The sequence below is a fragment of the Pagrus pagrus genome, assembly GCF_965226575.1.
Source record: "Pagrus pagrus genome assembly, chromosome: 14".
Taxonomy (NCBI): Eukaryota; Metazoa; Chordata; class Actinopteri; order Spariformes; family Sparidae; genus Pagrus; species Pagrus pagrus.
The window spans coordinates 20240493-20258238 of record NC_140198.1 but is presented as its reverse complement, the minus strand read 5'-3'; the positions used below and the strand labels follow the sequence as shown (position 1 = coordinate 20258238).

The 17746-nt window shown below is 39.9% G+C and overlaps 1 protein-coding gene across 3 annotated transcripts in view; it reads left to right on the top strand.

The window, feature by feature from the left end:
- LOC311270007 (cell adhesion molecule 2-like) overlaps positions 1 to 16586 on the top strand; it is a 237663-nt gene extending 221077 nt beyond the window's left edge. For all 3 annotated transcript variants that reach the window (XM_084374617.1, XM_084374616.1, XM_084374618.1), the window contains 2 exons: positions 8333 to 8455; positions 10558 to 16586. In XM_084374617.1, the coding sequence (XP_084230743.1) occupies positions 8333 to 8455; positions 10558 to 10676 (242 nt within the window). In that variant the 3' untranslated portion in view covers positions 10677 to 16586. The remainder of the gene's footprint in view (positions 1 to 8332; positions 8456 to 10557) is intronic.
- Positions 16587 to 17746: the final 1160 nt, after the last annotated feature.

Here is a 17746-nt window from a genome sequence, read left to right as displayed (position 1 = left end):
ACCAACAGCCTTTAGACTCTTAATCAAAGTGTATACTATGACTTGGAAGTTATTGCTAAATGGTGTTCCTACCTGAGGTTTTAACTGTCAGTGGGGACCAGAGGAGGTTAATCCCCAACTGTCATGGTTTTTATGGTGATTTTAAACACAAAGGGATCTTTCTTCTCCTCTTGAAGTTGATCGCAGTGACTACACACTCAAGGAGAATTCAGGAGCAGAGGCAGGGGATTGGTCAGGGTTCAAAAGTTGGGATTAGTCTGAGCTTTCTCCCCTTTTCAAGTGAGCGCTGGCCAAAAAGCTGCATATGAAAGGTAATACATTAAAACAGGACCACTCTTACCCCAGCTTCCTGAGAATTGAGCCAAGCGATCTATGCTGAGGCTCAACCCACTAATCTTTAAATTAGCTGCTGTTTTAGGCAACAGTAATGACCTCACCTGAGGGTTTCTCTCTCAGGGACTGGAGATCAAACCTCTGCCATAAACAACAACATGCAAAACCACTTTTGTTTTACCTTTGAAAATATTTTGAGATATATTAGAAAGCAGGAGTAGGGGATCACACATCCTTTGTTAATGTAAAATCACAATAGGTATGGTATATATCTGCAGTTAAGTTTAAAATAATTGCCTCAAACTGTTCATTTGCCTCGATCAGAGCTGCTGTCTTAATGAGCTATCCAAGAGGATGAAACCGTTGGGATTTGCTTCATAGAGTTATCAACATTGGAAAATAAACAATCCACTTAATCGGTTCTTACAAATACTTTAAGGAGATTAGCCTGCATATCAAAAGTTTGCATTTGTTTAGTTCTCAAACACAGAGACGAAGCTACAAAACACAAGCTACAGTATATGCCAGAGGTCACGTATACAGCAGTATTATTAAAAACTTAGATTACAAGATATTATCAAATATTTAATACTTAACTTTAATAAGAAATTTCAAATTAATAAGAAAGCTTGCGGTACAAAATTGATGGGCTAAAGGTGAAATCAAAACCAAACACAAATGAGACAGATTACTCAAACAGCTTGATAATGTCCTTTTCAAATTTAAGGAGACTGTTGAAATATGAATCACTCCTGTTACAAATTATTTAGAATTAAAAGGGCAGCTTTTACTCCTCAGGCAATGTTTTATGTCTTTAACCTCACACTCACCTATTGAAGCTGCCTTAGACTGAGGACCAACCTTTTGTGAAAACTCAATAAGGGAAGGGACTATTTTTATTCCACGTAGGGATCTGTGCCTGCTTTATTCCATTGCTATTGATCTTGTTTTAAATGGAGGGCACAGGTTAGGCCATAGGATGAGTAAAAGACATATTTTCTTGAGGGCAAGTGTCCAGGGCAGCTGATTGGTTGCTGTGTTTAATTTGAAAGGGCTAGGTTGGGGTTGCAGCATCCCCGCGGGGGTCGGGCATTGGTTAAATATCGAAAAGTACCGACCATCCTCTCTCCGTTTTCTCACTTCCACTCTGCAGCATAAAGCTGAGGATCACAGGAGAAATTAAAACATAATGCAAAGGTCTTTCCACTTATTGCTGGGCAATTATTATTGATGACCTGTCACATTAACTCGCTTTGGGGAAGAATTATAGCAACAATTTGGAATAAAGTGTAGAACAGAAAAGGAGAAATCATTAGATCCTGGGGCTAGTGTTATGAATTACATGTAATAGCCCTTCTATTCATTAAATCTCAATGGCAGGGGACACTTTCAGCAATCTTGAAGAAGCACTCTGTGCACACGTGCACACGCACAGTGGAGGCAATCAACAATTTTCATTTGTTGACATTAGCGTTTTATTTGGTCCTTTATTAATTTTTCACTGCTTGTCACCATCAGGGGATTGTTGGGCCATGATCACTCATTTCTGTGTGGGCTTCTGTTTCTGCTACTGTTCTTCTGCAGGTGGCTCACACAATGGAGTAATATAGTTGTGATTAAGGGTCCCATATTTTGCTCATTTTCAGGTCCATACTTTATTTTGAAAGTCTACTCCAAAATGTTGTCATCTTTAAATGTTCAAAAAACACATTATTGTACTAAAACAGTCCACTGCTGCAGCACCTCTATTCACCCTCTGTCTGAACGCTCCATTTTAGTGCCTGTCTCTTTAAGGCCCCGTCCCAAAAAGCCCAGTCTTCTCTGATTGGTCAGCTCTCACAGGCATGAGCAGGAAACAGCCACTGTATTTTTCCACCAGCTCTGCTGAGGGCATGGCTGGGGGCGGTGACTGTATAGTTGTGACATCACAACCTTACAGAGGGCCTGACGGCTCCTTTAAAGGCAGTTTTTGTATACGGGCTGCGTATAATTTTCAGTTGCTTTAGCGCTATACCATTTGTATAATACCTAGACCTATTAAAGGTGCAATATGTAAGAATTTATTCATTCAAAAATGTTAAAATTATCAAAAGAATTTAAGAAATAGCAGTTTTGATGTTGCAACTTCTATGTATTGTTGCAGAGATAACCAGTTAGCTTCTGTGCTAGCAGTGTAAACATCATAATTCCCCTGCTGCTCTGAGCTCCCAGTACAGACCGCTGGCTGCACAGCTAACTGAGTTAACTACCTAATGGTAGGTACAGTTAGCAGCAGTTAGCGGTCTCTCTGTGATATGCTGCCCTCTATTGGTTTAGGGCATGGATCCGACATGTGGTACCTTTAAGTAAGCACAGGTCTGACAATGATGTCATCTCTCTGCATCTCCCTTGGTTGTATCTTATTGCTGTTTTGAAGAGGTTATGGATTTTGCCAAACATCGAGCTGTTGTGATAGATTGATTCCTGCATGAGACTTAATGAATTCATATGATTAATTATCTGGCTTTGCTTATAACTTCATGCTGTTACCCTGCTGACCACAATTTCTTTTCATTCGGAGAAGAGAGACGGAGGTTGTTGAATATTCAAGATAGTGTCCAAGTCCACGTGTGGGCTTTATTGAATGATTAGCAGAAGTAATTTGTTTTCAGAATCTAATTAATCCACTCTGACCCAGCAAGCAATAATGTGCAAGGACACACACACACACACACACACACAGACACACATGTCTCACTAGCGTCTCCTCGTTTCTGTCTTTCTGACTATCTCACATGCATGGGTGCATTCATTCAAGAGTGTACGCGCATGTGTCTTTCGGCCCTCCACTACAGCCTCCAGGGACTCTTTCATCTTGGCAGTAGAGCTAGCATTAGATGCAGATTGGTGAATTCCAGTCTCAGCCAAAAAGTTGGGCATAATTGACTCATCGAACAAGCGAAGTCTGCAGGCACTTTTCACCACTTTCTCTCCTTTACTTTCTCTCTGTTTGCAGGCACTCTCTCTGTAGCGTCTCTAACTTTCACTGCAGCAGAAGTAATGCCGAGTAATATGTGTCTCGTTACGTTTCACATTTAATGATGTAATATGCAGTGTTTTTATGCCATTAGAGGTTTTATTTATTTGGTTTCTAAAGTTTGGTCACAGTTTATTTCAGGTAATCAGGCCATATCTTACATAAGAATCATTATCTAATAAATTCACATGAAAAATCATATTAACAGCAAAAAAAAGTCCCACCTCACCTTCCAGGGCTACCAGAGCTTTTGCAGTGTACCTCCTCTAATCTAACTTCTTGTTAATGCAAACTCATATTGTCTACTTTAGCACAATGATATGCTCACACCCAAAGATTTTCTGACCCACACCACAGACACAAGGACACTGCAGCTGTGTAAGCTCATGCTTAAGCTAGCTGCTGCTTTATTGATCTGAGCAACTGAACCCATTGCGTCATAGTGGTCTGTCTAAGACAGAGGGAGGAAAAAGTGTAATCCAAAGGAAGAAAAATATATCCGTAGGGGATGAATTTTGATATTAAAATAATAACAGGGAGATGGAGATGTATGTTAATCCACAGTATGGAGTGGTCACTTGAGTTGCATATTGATGTGATGGATTCAAGGATGTTGCGTCTGATCATTTGAGATTGTTCATTTGAAAATGACTTTAGATGAAAGGCAGTGCAGAGGGATGGTGGGGTGTCAGGCCCAAGAGATGCTGTAACAATACTTTCCAGATAGGCAGGAGTAGAAATTTGTGTCATGTTACAGTATGTTCAGTTTATTTTCTCTTTCAGACAAAGCTGTTTGAAAGAAAAAACGAATATAGACACATTTACTGGTATATCCTTATTACAGCTTCAGATGATTTAGCAAATGATCTTACATTTGTGTTTATCTTCTACAGACACCTTTTCTTTGTCAATTTAAGGACAGTGAAGTATCATCAAGGCAAACTTTTTGATATTCAAATTGCCCAACCGCTCCATTTAGCTTCCTCCTTACAGTTGATTTTTAATAGACTACCCCTTCACATTTTTATGGATGTAAAGGAAACTAGAGTTAATCGCTTGAAGTATGATTTTGCAGAAATTAAAGTCAGATCAGACTGGTATAACGATGGTGATGATCTGATTTAAGGAGGGGGTGCAGCTTTTCTTGTATGCTCATCATTTCCCTCCAGCTGAGCCTTTGATGGAATATTTTAGCTTTCACTCGAACTAATAATGTTCCTTTGCACATCATTTCCAAATCTATATGCCACCTTTTTGGAACCAGTCAAGGACTAACGATTGCTTAGTTTAGTCACATCTCAGTCATGAACACAGCAGCCACACATGCTTTTATTTTGAAGTACGGTATAATTTACATTCCTTCCAGAAATGTAATGATTGATGTAATTTAATCTGACCAGATATTATGACTCTAAATTACATTGTCATCCTTGAAACATCCCTTTTAAAACCCACAAAGTATCAATATCACATATCCTTCCATGGTAACCCAGCATCAGTGAAACAGATAAGATGTGGCGTTTTAGGCCAGTTAAAGAGTAACACTTTTGGTTCAGTCCGGCCAAGCAGTGGCTCACAGGAGCCCTGAACCCCTTTAATTTATTAAACAAGCCCAACTCGCTAGCCAGGCGACAAGGAGAGTGTTATAAATATTAAAAGAGGAGTTTGCTCTGCCACGCTCCCATATTAAATCACACAGAGAAGAATGTATGTGCCCTTATTAAAAGATAATGTGTTTTGGACCCATAAAAATGTATAACCCTCCTCTCTAGATCCCTCTTCTTCTTGTCGCCTTTCCCCTTTTCCGTCTTGCTCCAGCTGAAATTTCAGCCTTTTCCTGTCCATCAATCTGTATTTTTTCATTTCCTTTCTCTGTGTCTTCGCACACCCTTGTTGTATTTTTCTCCTTCTGTGAGCAGCAGCGGACCAGAACAGAATACATAAGAACACAATAGATGAACCATGTTTTGCGGTCACTCAAATAGAAAGTATTTACACGCTGTAAGTTATGATGAATTTATGTCACAGGCTTCTGTTGCTTCATGAGTTAAGTGAATACTCCAATAAAAATATAATACTGTGTCAAATACCCTTTGGCTTCAATGGTGCTTTTAAGTAGTACTCCACCGCTGTCAGACTCACAATGGACAGTTTTGTGTTTGTTTGTTTTTTTGTTTTTTTAAAGATTTAAATGATGGAGCTAAGGGGATGGTATCTTGTTTCATGCGTTCTTTTCCATTGTAAAAACCTGGATCACACAATAACCACAACACAACTCGACCGCTGACAGTTCAGTCAGGGATTCCTGTCTGTCAGCCTTGAGCTGCTGGCCTCCAGCAGAAATGAGAAGCAGGCTATAGAGCTAAGCTCACTTATTTTAAACTTCTCACCCCCAGACTTTCTTCATCTTCAAACTTGAAGTCTTCAGACCCAACCAACACTGACATCACTTGAGGCGATCAATCTGCCTTTACACAGCTCTCTCTAGAGCTAGAAAAGGCTTGATACAACTATTTTTACACATAGTACTCCTTAAGACCTGTAAACAGACTTTGACGGGTGAAATCGGAGGAGTTGTGTAGCTAGCTCCCTGAAAAACAACTGCGGTAGTCAGACTTGATTTAAAGTAGCTACAAATTGGTGATGGGAGTCATGGCCCCCACAAAAAAAAGCATTTAAACATCTGTAGAAACTTCTCAAATCACGACTGCAGCATAATCAGCTTCAAACCATATACTCAGTATTTGGAAAACAATTGCCACTTTGCCAATAAATCACTAAGTATGCTACTTCTGGTGGAGCTTTGATGCTATGAGGAGGTGATGGCATGTATCTCTTAAGTGGTGCAATTAGCAATGTTGTGGAGTGTTTGGAACATACTGAAGGTATAAATTAACAGCGAAAAAGAAGTGAATTATCCCAGATTATGTACTGATACCTCTGACACATATTCTTAAAGATATAATATGTAACATTTCTGCATCAAGACGTCTAAATAGGACAAGACTTTGATTATTGATTTTGTTGAATTGTGAATCTTACATTATCTTTAATCTTTCTGACAATGTTCAGACCCAGAGAAATCCTCATTTGATTCCAGGTAATGTAATAATTTGGTCACCTGTCGCTATCACTTCCATAACATGTATAAAACTTTAACTCGTCTGTGAATATTTCCATCTGAGTCACTTAGATTTTCATCAGCAGTGGTGGTTGACCACTCCCATGATCCCACCCTACTTATGTCTTGTTTTGATTGAGGGACCCCTTGCAGCGGGAAGTACATGCTGTGCTTTAAATCACCAGCCTAATCCATACCAACCTTTGCAAATCTGTTCAAAATAACCTTTAAACTCTGCTCACGAGACAGATTTTTGGTGGCGTACTCCTTTAAGGAAGTGATGCAGCACAGACAACATGCTCTGTCGAGGGATTTGACTTACAGCCCAGCCTCTTGGAAGTGACACCAGCATACTGCATGGCCAGAGTGTGTAGTACTGTATAGACAGACATACAGTCCACTGTATGGTCATGGCTTGTTTGTGCCTGCACTGGGTTGTAACAGCCAGACTGAGGCGCAGCAGCAGGACAGTGAGAGTGTGTGTGTGAGTGTGTGTGTTTGACGGTAAAAAACACTCACTGTCCTGACAGATAGAGGTGAAGAGACACAGCCATGTGTGTAACTAAACGCCTCGAGTCCTCGCCCTGCTGGGCCGTGCCAGGGGAACATTCCTCTACTGTCTGCTCCACTGACCAAGCAGAACTGCAGCACAGTGAAACCACGCTACACACGCCTGTGTGTGTGTGTGTAGGAATGAGAGTGTGTTTGTCCACTGGGAGGCGGTGAAGTGTGACGGCCCGGTCACTCGGACCATGGAGAGTTATGGAGCGAGAGCGAGCCAGCTGTTCAATTTGGCCACATGGGCGGACACAGAAAGAAAAGGAGAATACTGAAGAGAAACAGTGTCAATATAGGACGTGTGCTGTGTGTCTAAACCAGCCGTCTATCACTGCTTCGACCTGCTCTGACACTGCCATATTCTAACTATCACCAGCCCACATACACACACAAAGTGACAGGGTTGTATGTGGCATGGCCTGGCACTCAGAGGAGGATAATGAGATGAGTGCTAATTTCTCAGGTGTCATGGACTGATATGAATAATACAGGCCATTCCGTTACCCATCACCCTCCCTGCGTCAGCGTCGACGTTTTTTTAATACAGTGGATGGCGTCAGTGTCACGTCCCTACTTTTACCTTGAAAAGCCTGCAAGCCAGACTTTGTGGAGAAAAAAAGGGGGGAAATGGAAATGAGCTATTGTAGAAGTCAAGGGAAACCTTTGATGGGTCTTTGCAGCCTCACCATGCAGATTTCTTCGATCTTCGGGACTCTGCTATCATTTCGACTGCTTTTTTCAACACCTAGGGACCTGTAGCAACTCTCTTACAGACAATTCATTTTCCTAACAACAATCCTTCTTCCCCAAGAAAGAGGAAAAGATTGATCTTCCTTTTTTTATTTTCTGTCTGATGATTTATTTACTGTGTACTGCTCCTCCACTGCCGCCCCGGTTTGCATGTTGGGGACTCCTGCGGCACCGTGGGAGAGGTGATCCTGAATTATTCACTTCTTTTCTCCAAGTCCCTCTTTCATTCTCTTTTTCCTTCATTTTGCAGGGCGAATGTGTGTCTGCCTGTAGCTGCTCTTTGTGTCAACGTGGTGTCCGTCTCTCTCCCTCTCCCCCTCTCTCATTTTATTATTCTCAGAGAGCGAGGCAGCTCTGCTCCGACTGCATGATGTGAAAGGAGAGAGGAATGACAGCAGCTCATTAGAGAAGGAACGAGCTGGAAATAATCTTCTTTTTCCTCCTTGCCCTGTTTTGTATTGTCTGTCTTTTGCTGTTCCTCTGCCCTCGCTCCCTCACCTCGCCAACCGACGCCTTCATCTGCTCTCTTTGTCTGTGTCTCCGTCTCTCCTCAGATCCCAACGCTGTGGGGCAGCACGGCACTGACCATGCCTTGATCGGAGGAGTGGTGGCCGTAGTGGTCTTTGTCACCCTGTGTTTAATCATTGTTCTGGGAAGATACCTGGCCAGGCATAAAGGTAAAACCACAGTGGACCAGACCTGAGTCTCTCAAGGCTTATGGAACTAGTGGAGCATGTTGTACCTGTCCCATTAGACCTCAGAGTCCTTCCCCGATTCCCAAGTGACAAATTTTGAGACATGTCTGCAAAGGTGAAAAAAAAAAGAATGAAAGTCCTGCACACACAGACTGAAGCCAGTAGTGCACACACAAGAGTCGCTTGGTTATTTTTTCAAAAACAAGCCAGAAATGCCATTGTGTTTGTTTTGAGTATTAATATCATATTAGAAATCAGAGAGAGAAGTGCTCCTTACAACCCCTCAGCCTGAGAATCATCACATTGGATTTTTTGTATTGTTTTTTTTTATAAAAGTAATCCAGTGGTAGCTGTCTGAACATGCAATCAGAAACTGCTAATAGCTAGTTCGGCATACTTGTTTTAGTGCCAGTTTCACCTAAATCTAATGTAATAAGTCTAGTCTATAAAAACAGGGCCTGAGTTGTTGCCCACCGCCTAACTCACTGAATCCATCCATGGTGGCATTACACTTCCTAATTGCATCCCCCAGAGCATTATAATCACTCAAGTTCCAAAACTAAGAGTATTTGTGTCCCCTGACTATGTAGAAGTAACAACATCAAGAGTCTCAAAAACCTATAATACCAGTGGTTTTCGTGCTGCACTGTCAATCTAATCTGAGACTCGACAACAAAAGAAGTAAGGCGTGCTCTTTCTGTGTTAATTAACCAGTAGGCCATTTCTAGGTTAATTAGTGTTAATGTTTAAAAGGTTCTCCATTTATCTAACAATTCACCTCAAACAAATGAGTTAAATATCTGCTTGTCTAATGCAGAGGTGTGGACTCAGGTCATTGTGATTTGATGACTTGTAACTTGACTGGACAGAAAAGAAATTACTTGAGACTTGACTTGGACTTGGATGTTAACTAATGGGGACTTGACTTAGTCCATGATTCTAATGAATGTTTTCAGACATGATTTTTAGTTTTTTAATTGTCAGTATTTCACACTTTAGAAGGGATGGGTTATTGATTGAGAGGAAATCAAGAAAGAAATAAGCTTTTATAAATGATTCATTTATTGTTTGACTGTTAGTTTCACTGAATGTCAATTATTAAATACATCATAAAAATGGATTTCTTTGTCATAATTTTTGAACAGGTGAGATAAATCTGTCAATAATATCATTATTAGACAGGTACTTATACCTTATCTTTTCTCTTCACACAGACTGGATACTGTTTCTCAGACTACAGTATCTTAGGTGGGGAAAAAGTGACTTGAATAAGGACTTTTCTTGCCCCAGAAAAACTGACTTGGGATGTACTTGAGACTAGGACTGAAAGACTTGAGTCACACGTCTGGTCTTATGTAAATTAGTTGATTAACGTAAACCTTTCACAATGACCAGCACCTCTAAAGTAGATTCAGAAAAACAAAATTACTCCTTTACTCAGTCCACGGTTGCTACATTTAGCTAGGATTGCTGCTCCAGCTGTTTGTGAGACACTAACTGCTCTTGGGGCTCTGCTGCCCCGTCTCCTCAGTCAGAGTGCAGAACTCTGAACGCTATAATCCAACAGTGCTCCAAATAACAAAGTCCAGTTTGCGCAAGAGTGCTCTCTCTGGTACTTAAAATTCACCTAAAATATGTAGGGTACAACTCTCATGCAAATTTAAAATAACAATATATGGCATTCCTGGGTAATACATGTAATGACTCTTCTAAAAAATAGAAAAAAAAATAAGGGTATAAAGCCTAGGGGTCGCAGTGAATGGTCACTTTCCAACACTGATGCAACAAAACTGAGCCCTTAGTTAAAACTGAGTGCTGCATCACATTATTTGGATGTGCAACTTTAAGCCTCGACTGCTGTGCCGAGTACAAACAGTGTTTGTTGATGCATACTTTTACACACGTTCTCTCTGCTGTATTTACATATCCTGTACCATCCTTGCTTCTTAGAATACTGCACATGAATTATGTAGCATTACCGATGTTGTCTTCAGATGTGTTTCTCCGCCTCGGGCAGCAAACACCATGCAGGGCTGCTCCGTATTTGTTTTCCTTGATATAAGTTTGTTTTTCCGTTTCCTCAGGAACGTACTTGACAAACGAGGCCAAAGGAGCGGACGATGCGCCTGACGCCGACACAGCCATCATCAACGCTGAGGGCAACCATGCACATGCAGAAGAAAAGAAAGAATACTTCATTTAGACTGCAGGGGGAGCTGTGCAGCTCTCTCCCCTCCCCCCCTTTCAATCTCTGTATCTCTTTTTCTCTCTCTCCGTCTCCCCCTTTTCTTCTCCACCTCCGACCACTGCCCCCGTGGTGTCAACGTGGCACCAGCAGGCAGTCCACAGACAGAGAGGTTCCCCAAGTGTTTTCCTATTATTGCCTTTTGTTGAGCCCATTTCTATCATTTACATCTTGTCCTTTATTTCCTTCTTTATTTTCTGGCAGCCGGTGTTCACAGGCAGCTTGCCGGTGCTGCTGAAGGTGTCCCCTTTCTCATAATGTTCCTCATCTTTGACATGAATGCCTGGAAGTCTGTATATCTACCATGACTGCTTCGTACATCGAGCCCTTGTTCATCCTTCCTCCGAGCAGACACATACTTCTATATCGCCCCCTTTGTTCACACACGTCCACAAACACATATCATATCTCACATCAACACGGTGCCTAAAAATACAGACGCCATTGAACTTCTGTCAATGCCTTCATGTATCGTCTGTCAGTAGCAATGTAAATGCTTCGTAGATGGTTCGCTGGGCCATCATTTCATTGCTTAGCTCACAGCTTTTTGATTATGCATTGCGTCTTTTTTTTATTATTTGAATGAGAAAAATCTTTGCTGTTTACGCCTTATACATGTCTATCACACTGAATATGGTACTTTTAGATGATCCACCTCCCCCCGACCCCGTCCCCCTCTAAATAGACTTGTAATTAAACAGTGGACCCTTGTAAGATAAGAAGAAGGTTTTGTGTAACACTGTAGCAAGGTTTGTCAGATAAGTGTATAATATGATTTTCATTACTAGGGTAGGGGTAATAAAAGGGTAGTGTGGTATTGTTTAGAGCAGAGAATACACAAAGATGCTAGATGAAGCATTCCATCGAATAAAATCAATCCAGTATATAAAACCATTTGCTAAACCTGCTGTCCCTATGTACTTTTTGTCTGTATATTCCTGCAATGTCCAGGCTGCGGTTTAGCGACAAACACCTTCAGTGTTCTCTTGACAGCTTACAGTAGTTTGTGATTCACATAAAGGGTTCAGGTGTACAGAAAGAGTCAATCTCCTCTCTCTAAAAGTTGTATAAATTGTATTGAAACGAGTTTAGCTTTTCACTTTGAATTATTTTTTGTTTATGTTTGTGTCACATCGGAATCATTTAGAGTCTTAAGGGACCCCGTGAAATGTAAAATGAACCATTGGGAGTTAATAGAAACAAGTGCACAGTTACATCATGTGCAGGGAATTTAGTGTTAATTGACTTTTCCTTACTCTCTTAGGGCCTTGTCCACATGTACACAGGGATTTCTTAAAACGAAGATTTTTCTACATGTTTGGCCTTCTGTAAACACATACGACGACGTTTTAGGTCACTGCAAACGGAGCTTTCAGAAAACTGTCCAGGGGAAAGATATTTAGAAACGCTGCTCAGACTCAACTGAGTTTGAGGATTCGATGATGCAGGCGCACATTTTTATCAGTGCTTGTAGCATCATTACCAAATGTTAACTAGGAGCATCTGTGATGATATTGGAGTATTTGAGTTTGCACGTTGACAGAATGGATGTTATGTTGTTCAACGTTACATGTAGACAGGACACAAACGGACACTGGTAATGCAGTGATGGAAAGAGAGACATAAGACATAAACGGCTGCTGACAATGTTTTGCTGTTTGTTTTTTTAATGCCATTTACAAGAATACCTGTGTACTTGTGGACACTAGGCCTAAATTTTGGCTGTGTATGTTTCTACAAACCACAGATACGTTTCTTCTTAAAGTTTGACTTTCCATTTTATCTTATGACAACGTTGTTCTTGGGCTCTGGTGAGGTTTAAGGACAAAAACCTCTTGGTTAGGGTTCAGAAAAGCAGAAGGTTTTGTCCTGATTCTGCCGTTAAAAAGATCCAATCCTTTCACGTTTACAAATGTCAAAACGCAGTCTTGAACAGTGGTCTCTGGCTTGGCAGCATTCTTGCCCAGCTGCAACATTGCCACCATCCGTCCAACCTCCTTGAACGTCACAAAAGTCAGCTCATATACGTGTAATGAAACAACATATTAAATGTTTTGTAATACATTAATATGGTGCGTTTGAAATGTGAATGTATTCTTGGTTTGTAGGAACATAAAATGCCAGCATTTCCCTGACTGGGCTGTTACTGCTCTTCTTATTTCCATTTTTCAGAGCCACTCTCCATGAACTAAACTTTCATTTCCATTTCATGGGGTCTTCAAGAGAGTAAAAAAAAAAAAAAAAAAAAAAAAGGAAATAGTGTGTGAATGCTGGGTCATAGATCTGCAGGGGCCTCCTTTCCAAAAACTACAAAAATGAAGACAAATAGAGAAGCACAAAAATGTCTGAATGAGTAACTGTGTTCCCTTGCCAACAACTAGATTGCCTTGGGGAGGGTTCATCTATTCAAATGGGAAAGATGACAAGGCTGTCTTTGATTCAATTCTGGGAAAAATAAAAAATAAAATAACCACAGTACATCTTTTTGAAAATGTAAGCTAAATCATGTTTTTTATAAAAAAGAAAATGTTTCTAATATTTTTTGGTTTAAATGGTTCTAAGCTCCCTGCTGTATATTGTGTCTGCTAAATTGTGGTTGATTGTGAAAATTGCTGTTAAATTCTGGATTCCCATATTCCTTCAAATTTGTATATTAGCCACCTTATCTATTTCCTTTTTTTCATTTTTCATTGCATATTGGAAAAACTTTTAAACAAATGTATTTTGTTTCGGCGCAAGGCATGTATATAATGTGTGAAAAACTAAACTTTGGTAATACACATTAGCATGTTTTTGTTTGGTTCTTTTTCATGTTTAATTTATTTGAACTGAAGTTATTTAAGAAGAGAGAACCACAGTGGAAGAGTGTTTGTAATTTAAGTTTGAGAACAGTGGCTTCTTGTGTTTGTGGCGTGCTCGTTGTTGCTACAGATCAGAAGGATTTGGTGTAAAAAAATATATATATTTAACGAAAAAAAAAATTACAAAGCTCTGTGAAAGAAATCTGGAAAAATAATTATGGTGTCTTATACATTGGAATTCTAAGAAATACACATTTGTCTTCACAAAATCCTCAAAATACAAATTGAAATGCATTTAAAGATACTTTACCTTCACGTTGGAGGCAATGGAAGTGAACGTAACACATCCTCGTGAACAACTTCTGTTTCTTTGCATTTATCCCTGCCGTCCGTCTTTCATCAGTTTGCAGGAATTTGGCTGATTTACTCTCCTGTGAAAGAGCGATAAACTCTGTGGCCTCTGGAACTAAAGACTTAAAGGCAAGGCACTAATCCACTAAGAGGGAGCAAATTATTACCAAGGGCAATAAAATAGTGGGCCCAGCTGTCACCAATTCGATGGCCAATTTACAACATTATGCAAATAAGGTCAGCGAGTAAGGTCTTTCGTCGGTGCTATAACTCTGCTGGAATGAATCACAAGTTGGGAATCAGTAGATTGATCACATCAGTCACCTCACGTATAGAAATTTACGTTGCATATTACGTTTTGGATAATTAAGTGTTTTTAAAATGCAGTGCAAGTTTTGCCACAGTTTCCATATTTTAGTGCACTTCAGTCACCACAAACCTTCAGTAGATCCAGACTAAAGCGTTCTTGACTGGCTCTGGTCATTAGGAACCATCTGTATCACATGTGTGTATAGAGATCACAATGATGTAATGTCTTGTTTGTCTTTCTTTTTTACTTTTCTATCTAGTTCTTTTAATTGTGTCTTAATTTTTTTTGTGTTGCTTTGTCACAGGTGCATCCTTTTTAGGAATAAGAGAGCGGTGGAATCGTTTTGTTGATTCTGAAGTCAAAGACACGGGCTGTTTTTATATTAATTGAACATAAATGAGCAGGTCTGCAGCGATGAATAGGTGTTTGCATCAGAAGTGAAACAGGTGCCATTTACTGAATTATGCACTCTGACTAATTTGATGGGTATTTCTTAGTGAATGGTGAAATGTGTTTTGTTTTTCTTTCTAAAAAAAATCACATGTAAATATTTGTTTTGACACGAGCAGTAATGAGCTAATGTGTTGCAAATGGCTTTTGATGATAGTTAGACCAAACCTGAATCTTTTTTAATTTGTTGTTCTAACAGCCTGGCACATACCATCATGCACTATTTTGCTATGACAGAATCAACTGTAGCTTGGGGTCAGATTTTAGTCGTATTTCTTTTCTTTGTTATTGTTGTCGGTTGAAACTAAGCTTTAAAATTGTTGCCGCCTTGCTTTCCGACGTACTTCAGTTCCAATAAAGGCTCACTACGTGGTTTTTAAAAGAAATTCAAACTCAGAATTTTAATATTTACAATATTAATGAGCTAATAATACAAACTCAGAAATATTAATGTTTCCATGACTGAATAAAGAAGCTGTTCTCAGAGGAAAATAAGGTCCCCGGAACACTGTTAATCTAAGTAAAACAGTGTGAAATTGTGTTGTTCTTTAAGGTCAGTTTGTTTACGAAGAGAGTTTGAAGATCAGTGAAGATTTTTTTCTTCTGATTAAAATTTCTCCCATGAAACCTCATATTGCACCTTTAGTACCCACCACATTATGGGCCTCTAATTTCAGACGGGCGGCAAGACAGTAAGAGCACTTTAATGGTAGCCGCTGTGCCAAATCCAAGTTCATTTTTTTAGATTTGTCTCTGTTCGGTCCAAATGAACCCACTTTCTTTGACTGAAGGTGGGAGCGGTGCAGCTGAGGTTATTTGTTTATGCAGATCAGACAGCGCAATACTGGCAGTAATTTTGGCATGTACTTGCCAAAAGATCTGAATGTTGGCGGTGGCACATGCAGACCCGTACAAACCCCCACAAAAACAGACTTAAATGCACGTTAAATACATCTTTTAATGTGATTACAGCAGGCTTTTATGGCTTAGATTCACAGGTGATTGAATTAAGATTCCTCTCAGTTGATTACACCTGCGGCCAGGAATCATGTGTGGGTTTACCTGTATTAAGCAACAGAAACACGTTTTATTACAAGTCACTGTCGGTGTTGACAAAGTGCACTGATACCACTATTTTATAAAATAACTTCATATTACAAGATTTCAGTGAATATCTGTGGAGCTGTTTCTTTGTGCCTTGCGACTCTGCACCTCCACTTTCCTCCTCCAGCCTCCTCCTCCTCCTCCTCCTGCCTGTCTGCTTCTTTAAAGGAGGGATGAGACGAGCACATGTGATTGGTGATTATAGAAGCTCGTCCAAACTCCACCTGCTGGTACTGCATTATGCATTTATCCTGCTGCGGCCTATTCACCACACTGCACCGCCACAGCAGCACCTCCGGTCACAGAATATCAGACTAGCAAAAGTTTTCGCTCGCAATTTGTCCCCATTTTCAGGAAATTAGAGGCCCATTTCAGCTAAAAACTCTGAATAGGAAGATAAAGGTTCAAAATACTTCTTGTTTACATTTTTGTTTTAATGGTTTTATTCTCCACAGCAGTGATGATAGCATGACACAGCCCGGTCCAGTCCTCTCTGTCCTCCTCTGACCCTTCATGTGTCTTTGCTGTACAGTTCAGCTTCAGTGCACTTCTTTGTTCCTCTGCAATATTGACACTAGCATCAATCAGCCCAATGTCCATATTGTCACGGTGATGGCAGCAACATGTGACACAATCGCATGTAGTGATGTTTTGGATCTTTTTTTGTTTTGTTTTTTTGCATCTCAGGAATATATTTCATTTAGAGACTTTTTCTGTTTGTTTGTGTTCTGTCTTAAAAAACGGGGGTTTGTGAGCACTTCCCACTCTGCTAGCTCCTGAGCGCTGACACCATGTATCTTGTTAAGTTTTAAGATTATCACAATGTTAATAAAATTATTCAGTGATTCTTCAGTAACTCTGTCATCTTGCTGTCATTGCGATATTAGACTTAAGGAACCGTTTTTTGATATGATCACTGACTTGAAATACTGATATTTAGAAATATGCTGCAAAATAATCATGAGTTTCGAGGTTGTTAGAAGTTGTGTTTATACACGGTGTTATCTGATTTTAGCTTATGGTGTGTAAGCAGGTAAATGCTTTTGTCCTCTATCATTATGTTTTCCTTGTAGCGACACACATCTTCATGTATATCGGTCAGTCACTCACGAAATACAGAATGTCCACAGTAAAGATCAGGATTAGAGCTAGACACACATGTTAGTTCAGCTTCTGATGTACCTTGGTGAAATAAGGGGTTTCATATCAAGCTGTGCTGAGAGGGCTTCATTCAATATTTAGCACCATAACAGAGGTGTTTTTCTCCCATTGTCTGTGGGATTTATTATATTTAATTTAGAGGTTCGTTCTCATGTATGAAATAAAAATTGTTGAATAAATAGTTGCCAAAACATCTGTATAAGCCTGATTCTATTTTGTTTTAATCATGGTTGTCCTTCAGGAAGCCTCTTACCTCAATATTTCTGGTCACGGAGATAAGGACTGACGATACACTATAAATGCTGCTGCTTTGGAAACATCTCAAGAATCCATGCACACACACACTCAGAAAAACACAAGCAAACACATGCACAGACACATGTTCATGAATTTTTATTAACAAGAATAATTCATGTCAGTTGTAGCTCCCCTATCCGTGCGCAGTGGTGGTGTTATGATGCCGTTGGTGTTTGTCATGTGGAGCCTCTCAGCTGTATTTATGTTTATATTTATGTTATATTTCTACAGTATAAGAACGTTAAAAATTAATTGCTGTAAATTAAGACAGAGTGATGGAGGGAAAGTCACTGAAAAGGATGAAGAAAGCTCTGATCACATTAAAGGGACATTTCACCCCAAAATACAAAATACATATTTCAGTGTGAGTTGCTGAGTTTTGGAGGTATCAGCCATAGAGATGTCTGCCTTCTCTCAAATATGATGGAGCTACATGGCACTCTGCTACAGGTGCCCAAAGTGCCAAAAAAAAAGGGGAAAAAAGTACATTTGAAAAATTCAACATCAATGTCTCTTTCCAGAAATCAAGACCTGGCTACTCAAAAAATAACCAG